The 9,110-nt window shown below is 43.4% G+C and overlaps 1 protein-coding gene across 4 annotated transcripts in view; it reads left to right on the top strand.

Moving 5' to 3' along the window:
* The window catches only part of nradd (neurotrophin receptor associated death domain), a 23,732-nt gene extending 15,780 nt beyond the window's left edge, over nt 1-7,952 (top strand). For 2 of the 4 annotated variants that reach the window (XM_047810896.1, XM_047810898.1), the window contains 5 exons: nt 3,098-3,230; nt 3,627-3,995; nt 6,167-6,383; nt 6,554-6,696; nt 6,812-7,952. In XM_047810896.1, the coding sequence (XP_047666852.1) occupies nt 3,098-3,230; nt 3,627-3,995; nt 6,167-6,383; nt 6,554-6,696; nt 6,812-7,122 (1,173 nt within the window). In that variant the 3' untranslated portion in view covers nt 7,123-7,952. Of the gene's footprint in view, nt 1-1,526; nt 1,687-3,097; nt 3,231-3,626; nt 3,996-6,166; nt 6,384-6,553; nt 6,697-6,811 lie in introns of those variants that run through there. The other 2 variants (XM_047810897.1, XM_027149562.2) reach the window with 2 other exon arrangements.
* Nucleotides 7,953-9,110: the final 1,158 nt, after the last annotated feature.

Here is a 9,110-nt window from a genome sequence, read left to right as displayed (position 1 = left end):
TTCCTTTGATGCGAATGCTCCAGGTTTCTAGGTCTGTAAATGAGCTTGAAGTTTTATAGGAGAGAGAGAGAGAGAGAGAGAGAGAGAGAGAGAGAGAGCGAGCTTGAATAATGTGTAATGTTTAATGTCTCCCTATTAAATGGATGAAACAGGAAATGTGTCTTTCCAGCTTCATCTTTGCAGAAAATTCCAGAAGTACATTTGGAAAAATTCAGGTTAAACTTGTTTGAAATTCTGTAAATCTTTATTTTATTTTTTTATTGCTTTATTTTATATGAACAAGAAAGGATTTTGTATAAAATGATAGACAGCTAAAATAGTCGATTGTTTGATATGTCAATATCATTGTATTTGTCGTTGAAGCTCTTGTGGTTTTTGTTATATTTCTTTGTAACATGATTTATTAGTAAAAATGGCAGACTTCCCCACCCACTTCCTGCTGCTGGTTTGTGACAGACACCTGTGTGTAAAGCTGTGACTGTGAAGTCATTTTTCTGTGTGTGTGTTTTTCATATGTTCAACTTTCAAGTCTATTGTTAATCCTTTACACACTTCAAATGTGCCCATACATAAAGTCCAGTCAGCAGCGTGTGTGTGTGTGTGTGTGTGTGAGTGAGTGAGTGAGTGAGTGACCAGGACAGCCGTGAAGCAGAGCTCTCTTTGAAGGTCTTTGGTGGTCCTTGGCTGGCAAACTGGTGGAAACAGGAACCTCTTAAGCTAGTGCTGAACAACTGTGCCTTCTCTAGGGGACATATCCGCAGTCCCTCAGAGCAAAAGGATAAAATCTTTGCTGATAGACCTCAGGATCAAAGGCCTGTTTCATGCTAACGGCCTTCTTTCGTATGCGTCGTCTCCACCTCGCGAGTCCACACACAGAGCCTGTGGTTATTCCACTGCTGTTTGATTTAAGTTGCAGTGTTTAGAGACTGCTAGCGCCAGCATAGTTTATAGAGTAGGCAACATTTAATACCATATTAGGAAATTAAAAGGTGAAATGTCTTTAATTCCCTAATATGGCATTTCAGTGAGACCTAAGACAGCTTATGGTGCTTTATTTAATGTTATGTTAATGTTAAGGAGTATTTGGCAGGTGAGAAGTAGCAAGCTGTAAGAGTTTTGCTTTTTAACTCACATACACAGCTATGGGATTTATTCTAAAGTCTATATTCTGAAGTCTAAATCCTTTTATTATAGCTCTCATTCCCTCAATGAAGTTTAATCAGCTCTGCATCTTTTCTAACCGTAATGCCGGATTATTAAAGCCTGCATGATGACTATGGAATGTGGAGACAAAGCTGCAGACTGGAACAAGTTTTAGCCTGTGGCTATAGCTGTGTGTGTGTGTGTGTGTGTGTGTGTGTGTGTGTGTGTGTGTGTGTGTGTGTGTGTGTGTGTGTGTGTGTGTGTGTGTGCCTCTGTGTATGTGAGTGTGTGTGTGTGTGTGTGTGTGTGTGTGTGTGTGTGTGTGTGTGTGTCTTTGTGTGTGTGCGTGCCTGTGTGTGTGTGTGTCTTTGTGTGTGTGCGTGCCTGTGTGTGTGTGAGTGTGTGTGAGTGTGTGTGTGAGTGTGTGCGCCTGTGTGTGTTTGTTCACATTCGACAGGTCAGCACACGCTGCCCAGAGATCAGAGAGAGAGAGAGACATCAGAGAGGTTGTTGAGGTTTTGCTTTTCCCCCGCTTTGCAGGAGGTTAGTTGTTAGACATCTGTTTGCTCTTGTCAGCTCCCTGGAGGGGAAAAGGCCAGTCTGCCTTAAACCTAGCACACATTTCAAAAAGCACAGTGTTGACCTTTACTCACACATCTGCAGAGAGAAACGTGGACACACCAAAGGTCTAGACACACATTTGCATGCTAGACCTGCCTTTTCTGTCCACACTCTGTCCTCGGGACTGCAACTGTCTCTCCTTCTGTCTCTTCAGAGCACATGTGAGGACAGCTGCAGTGTATCTGCTCCATACCCAGGGACTCATCCACCTCGCCTTGCATTTTCCTGTGATCGTGAGTGGGTGGATCTCTTGGGGTCTCTTTTGTCCCATTTGTATTCACACCCATGTGTGTAATGTTCCAGAGTTTCAGGACAGCCTTAAACCTCCTCCCTCCCTCCCTCCCTCCCTCCCTTCCTTCTCTCTCTCTCTCTCTCTCTCTCTCTCTCTCTCTCTCTCTCTCTGGTGTTTTAATGTCCTCTTTCCATTATGTGTGACTGGGTTTGATTAAAGCCAGTCACAGCTGTTAGACAGTAAGACACGCTGAAGACTTACCAAGGGTTTCAGGTCCACTCACGCCAATCACTACAGCTAGATCCTACACTTAGGCAGGATCAGATACAGAACATTTATATTTACTTCACTTGGCACATGCTTTTAAACCAAAGCCACAAAGGTGAGCACTTGAAGGCTGGAGGCTCTAACTGGAGTACTAACACAGTTGTACAAGTCTGAGTACTAACACAGTTGTACAAGTCTGAGTACTAACACGGTTGTACAAGTCTGAGTACTAACACAGCACTCACCTTTGTTCAATACCCCATACACTGAGTATTACACTGGGAAGTAGGTGTGTGTGTGTGTGTGTGTGTGTGTGTGTGTGTGTGTGTGTGTGTGTGTGTGTGTGTGTGTGTGTGTGTGTGTGTGTGTGTGTGTGTGTGTGTGTGTGTGTGTGAGAGAGAGAGAATTTATGTCCTGAAAATGTAGCGTATCAATTCTATAGATGCATCATTTCGAGTGTGAAGTACACAGAAAGAGTTTCTGGTGTGAATGAAAAACCTCACACCAAAAGGTTATCTGATCCCCAGTGTTGTCCTCATCTGTATTCAGGAGAGGTTATTGATCCTCTCATTTGCATTGCTAACAACCGATTGTTCTCAACACAACCCCCTTAACTCACTGCACTGCTTGATGTGCCTGTGCCAGGGAACAACCGAATGACATTTAGATTAGACGCTTTCCAAAAGGGCCGTGGATTTGTTTCTATGCCATAAAAATGAATTTTGTTTTACAGTAGTGCTGTTATTAGTGCCGGCCTCCTTTACCATCTCCTGTAGTACCAGAAACCTCTAATTTGTCATTCAGCAGTGTGTGGCTGTGCTTCTGTTTGTGCAGGTGGAGGCAGGCGAGGTGTGTCCTAGCGGGAAGTTTACATCCTCGGGTGAGTGCTGCAGTATGTGTCCTGCAGGCACAGGCGTGGCGTCCAGTTGTGCACAAGAAGACACCAAATGCCAGCCATGCCAAGAGGGTGAGTGTTCACACAGCTCCGAATTCGTGTGTGCGCATGTGTGGGGGCTAAAGCCTAGAAATCCATTGACAGTTTAATAGGAGTGTTAGCTCTCCAATGTATTTATGTGATTTTTATCTTATAATCCACTTTTGTGAGCTTTAACAACACACATTTTTATAGAGTCATTTATTTTGACATTTAGTTGGATTTACAAATGTTTGCCAGTCCATGCGTCTATCCATCCATTTTTTTTCTTGATACATAGAAATTGAAAGTTTTCTGACATGCCTACTACATCTAAACACTGCATGCTGTGTGAACATGTAAGCATTTGTTTGGAACCGTCTCAGCATATTAGTCTCGCATTTGTGACGTTCTCGTTCTCGAAACCTCATCGATTCTCCCATATCGCAGGTGTGACGTTCTCCAGCTCTGAGGGACTGTCCAGGTGCCAGCCATGTTCGCAGTGCCCTTTTGGTGTCCCCCAGCTGGAACACTGCACCCTCGACAAAGACACCCACTGTGACTGCGGCCCGGGCTTCTTCCTGTTTAAGCAGAGGAACGAAACCGGCGCTCTCTGTGCCTCGTGTGCCGTGTGTGGTCGAGGAGAGGGTGTGGTGAGGGCGTGTGGCCCTTCGGAAAACACTGTGTGTCAGCCTTGTCGTCCAGGCACCTTCTCAGAGGATAAAAGCTCCAGCCAATCCTGCCGGCCATGCTCCTGGTGCAAAGAGGGCGAGGTAGAGATCAGGCCGTGCCAGCCCAAATACGACACGCTCTGCATGGGTGGGTACATGATCCGAAATTTTTAGCTTTAGCTTTAATGTTTGCATAGTTTTAATATAATAGAGCAATAATGCACACAGAGAAAGCCGTGTTTGGATTGTAGTTTGAGTAATAACAAGTACAAAACAGACCTTCGCTGGAATTCAGTATGTGAAACGAAATGACTTAGCACTAAAGAAAAACGCAGCAAATCCTAAAGAACAGTCTGACGTTACTGTCAGAGACATTACTGAGAGTACTGTCAGATAATGAGAGGCTGAGAGGATGGAAATACAGGGAAGAAGAAGGAGGAAGAGAAAGAGAAGAAAAAGGAGAAGAAGAAGGAGCAGGAGGAGAAGAACGCATCTTTATAGTACAGTTATAATGAGGAAAAAAACAAACCTAAAACCTCAGGTGAAGTCCATATGCAGAGGCCAGGAGATTATCAATTAAAAGTCTTGGTATCATGAGGACAAAGTGTGACTGAGTGTATAATTCCTGATGCGCTGGATGAAAGAAAGTCCTTTTAAACTGTGGCTGTGAGTGCAGTGTGACTGGGAACAGGTGTGTGGTCAACAGGACTGTTAAATAGGAAGTGTGTGTGTGTGTATGTGTGTGTGTGTGTTCTGTTTAGTGAAGTCCGGTGCAGGCAGTGGTGCATGTTAGGAATTGGAGTTCACTGAAACTGTACCGCTTAGAAACCTGATTAAACACGACCGGTTTTGCACTAAAAGCTCAATCAATGAACAGTTATTAACTTCAACAATCTAGGTTTCATGTTAAAACAAGAGCGACTTTCCTGGTGGCATAACCCTTTTGTCCATGTAGTATAGAGTTCCTCTCAAGGTTTCTTCCTCATAGCATCTCAGGAAGGTTTTCCTCAAAACCATCACATTCTGAATCGATATGTTCCTGTAAAGCTGTAATGACCGGGGTAAAAAGCTCTATACGAATGAAACCAGATATTATTTGATTAAAAATCTGGATAGTTAACCTACCCAGAACAGAGTTAACATCTGTGTGGTCCAGCTGTGTGTTCTCGGCTTTACAGAATAACCACTTCTTCCATTCGTTGTAAGGTCTTTCGGCTCACAGCAGAGCCGTGTTTATTTTTCTTTGACCCTGTTGGTTGCTTTTGTTCGACTAAACAAAAGTCCCATTTGCATATGGAGTCAGTTATAGAGGCCAAGCCAAGTTGCAAATGACGGTTACGACTCACACGCTACTAAATATGAAGCAAACTTTTCTACCTGACCACAGTACGATTGCAGATTTATTTGTGTCCGTTACGATTGCTCTCGTGTTAATGTTCCGTACTGTGTGTGTATCAGCTGTGTAACGAACATGTGGCTAACATTAGCGCCTCTGAGAGAGAAATATTTAACATTCGAGCAGAGCATCACGAACCATTTTGCATGTTCCCTTCACATCAGCATCGAAAGCCGTAGTAAGGTACTAAAGCATGTTTATGAAGTGGAGCAGAAACAACATTTCTAATAGGGTTAAGAAAAGTACCTACATCATTATGTTTAGCTACGTGAAGGTTCTGAAAATAGCTTGAAATTGTGGACCAGAGCTGAAACCTACACCAACTCTCTCTTTCTCTCGCTCTCGTGAGGCACAACATGAGATAACTCCCCTAATCAGGGAAGGGCAACAGGGTTTTATCAGTGTGTGTGTGTAATATTCATTTAGATGGAGGGGATTTCCGCTGTGGCAGCTCTGCGAAGGCTTGCTGAGTGAGATTTGTTTTGCTCCGTATCTTCCTTACGTTTCGTCTTACAACCTGGTACTCCAGTCTCGCCTGGCACGCAGGCCGTCTCTAGCCATGTGTTGCAAAAGATTCCCGTCTTGTGTGTGTGTGTGTGTAACAAGTGTGTCAGCTTTCTCCTCTTAATGTGGCTGTTGGAATTCTTTATAGCTTCCCTCTCTGTCTGAGACCAGATGTTGTTCCCGTCACTATTAATAAACATGTTATTAATCTTTTAAAGCAGAGGAATAAAGTGATGATTTTTTTGTGGGAAGAGGGAAAGAGGGAAAACCAACACGTCATGTCATTCTCACAAATCTATAAACAAGCCCAGAACACATTTATTTGCTATGATTTTGATCCGATTAGAAGAATGGACAGTGTACAGATGTCGAAAAACCCTGTGCAGAAACTGGAAATATCTTCTGAAATTTTGTGCCAGCAGATCGAGAACTGCCCATCTTTTCGAAAAACGGTTCCGAGGGGCCGTGGGAGTTTCCACGGCGATCCGACGAGGAGAAGAAGAATAGATCGGTGACAGGATCTGAAGCTCCAGACCTTAGCTCTGAGCACCATCAGGGAGGAAACAACATCCTGATCTATGTGTCTGTGCTGGCAGCCGTGGTGCTGGGACTCCTGATTTACGTCGCCTACAAGTGGTGAGCAGCCTGATGATGTGCTTTTACCATAATGCAAAAACAATACCAAAGTATTAACCTCAAAGATGTGGGTCATTGGGGGCATGATCGGATATGTATAGTACCTCTCAGTGTCTGATCACTGTTAAGTGTGTAATAAGCTAATAAAGGTGTGTGTGTGTGTGTATTAGCTGGAAATCGTTCCAGCAGAAGGCAGCTCTGGGGAAAGCACGAGCTGCAGAGCTGAACAACGTGGTTGAAGGGGAAAAGTTACACAGCGACAGTGGTGTGTTCCTCGACTCTCACAGCCTGCAGGAGAGCCAGCTGAGCAAAGGTAAGCACCGCAGATTCACATCACTCCCTCACTTCCGTGTACGTTACACCGTTACCGTTGACACGTCCAGGCAGGATGACCAAATGTCGAGCCAACAATTTTCTCTTATTCGCAGGCATTAAGCAAGACAGCAAGCAGGACTCGCGCTACAGTAACCTGCCCCCTCACAGGCAGGAGGAGGTGGAGAAGCTCCTGGCTGAGGGTGGAAGTCGTAACTGGAGGCAACTGGCCACCGTGTTGGGTTACGAGCAGGAGCGTGTGGACGTGTTTGGCCGTGGCGAGGATCCCATCCACACGCTGCTCACTGACTGGGCACAACAGGACAGCGCAACGCTCGAGCTGCTGTCCACCGCGCTGAGCAACATCGAACGCCACGACGTAGCCAAAGCACTCGGCTCCCCCGATCAGGGTATTACCATGGTCTGAATTAAGTTCATTTTATTGGCCTGAAGGATGGACAACAATGAACCCTAATGAGGAAAAGAGCACAGCACTCGTTTCTGCATTACAGGGAAAGACTTTACACTCCAAACCCTAAAGGAAAAGAGGCGTTTCCTGCTTGTTTTGTATTGATATAAGTGCCCTTTTTGCTCGATTTTGCAGCGCTTTCCACCAAGAACAGACACTCTGCTCATCTTCCTTTCAAGACTGTTTCAGTATTTATGTGAAAAGGACAGACTTCCTTTTTAGGAGTGTTGACAAACCAGAACGAAACATAATACTGGCTTTGTAATAAGAAAAAAAAAACCTAGCCCTTTGTTCTTCATACCACATTCTAGTAAATGTTGTCATTCTGAGTGGTGCACATGGCTTTGGTTACTGCCTGCAGTGTTTCTGTGCAGTTTTCCACACTTACTCCTAGTGGAGGAAGAGCGTTTTCTTTTCAAATGCGTTCTCATTCCTCCAGAAATAAAAGGTAGAGTCTTACTAATGCAAACATTCACTGACTCATTGAACCTGAGCACAGCCTTCCAACGTGTGACTCAGTTTTCCCCAAACAGAAACAAAAGTACTCACATGCTGTAAATGAAAAAGGAAGCCATGCCTGTTTTATGGGCAAACTACGTGTTGTATTCTTAGCAAATAATCATAAAGCATTGTTTCCTTCTGTGTGTACACAACTGATCAAATGATACAACTAGAAATGTAGCAGCGATAGGAAGCAGCACCACGTGTCTTTTGTTTGTCTCGTCAATCATGACATCTCTTTTATCTGTGTCTTTTAATAAAAATGAATAATAACCTGTGTGAGCAAAGAATGGGAGAATTTTAATGATATAACCTTTGTACTGACTCGGTTAAAGTTTTAACTGTTCAAGCATGAAGAATCAAGCATGATGGGGCTTGCTATGGAAGGAAAATAATATACGACGCGGTACGGTGACGTGGCCTGAAGTCGCTGTTTTAATCCTGAAGGGTTTTACTTTCCTCAAACAGCTCCTTTAGGGGTGTTGGATCGATTCCTGTATCTGCTCACTGTGTCTGGTTTGCACGTGTACTGCAGGTACTCCAGTTTCCTCCCCAGTATAAATACGTGTTTTGAAGACTGACTGCAAGCTGTAAATTGTCTGTACTGTGTGCATGGCTTGACACCCTGTCCAGTGTGTCCCCCATGTCCATTGCGACGGACACCAGAGTCCCCACAACCCCGTGTAGTATAAATAAGTACAGAAAATGCCTGGATGGACAAAAACAGCACATTAGTGTTTTATTCTTTGCATGCCAAGACTTGCTGAGAGTTATGATATTTTATTTATTACCAAACAACTTTGCATTTTAAAACTACTTCTGTTTACATAGTACTGAATGTCAGCACTTCTGTTTACAGCATCTACTGTATAAACAGTTGTTCACCATATTTCTCTCATGAAGCTACCAAGACCAAAAAAAACAAAACAAAAAAAAAAACACTTGGCCTTTAAAAACAGCTCCTTCATTAATGTTCAATCCATGTCTTTGTACAGAAGACACTGAAGTAAATATTTAATATTACATCATCTCTAATCGCAGTGGATCTGAAATTTGCTTGCATTCTTGTTCTAAATAACTAAAGATTTCACTATGAAATATGACGTGCTGATCTACACTGGATACAAAAGTTCTGCACGCTCCTGCTGGTTTGTGATGGAGAAATAACCTGAAAACAACAACATTTTAGGGAAAAACAAACCACCAATAATTAACTAGTTACACAAGCTGATCAATCCAATCACATTCAAACTCATGGTCGTAAATTATTTATTATACATCTTTAAATAAATAAACCATAAATAGAAAAGGTCAGCGGTTTATGTACAGTAGGAAACTGAAGCCATGGTCCTCAATAAGCTTCCAAAGCATGGAAAAGATCTGACTGTAGAACCACCAAAATGACAGATGTGACATAACACAGCGAAGACCATCATGAAGAAAAT

The sequence above is a fragment of the Tachysurus fulvidraco genome, chromosome 3 (genome assembly GCF_022655615.1).
Source record: "Tachysurus fulvidraco isolate hzauxx_2018 chromosome 3, HZAU_PFXX_2.0, whole genome shotgun sequence".
NCBI classification, from domain to species: domain Eukaryota; kingdom Metazoa; phylum Chordata; class Actinopteri; order Siluriformes; family Bagridae; genus Tachysurus; species Tachysurus fulvidraco.
The sequence above is the reverse complement of the archived record's forward strand: the minus strand, read 5'-3'. Positions and strand labels throughout refer to the sequence as shown.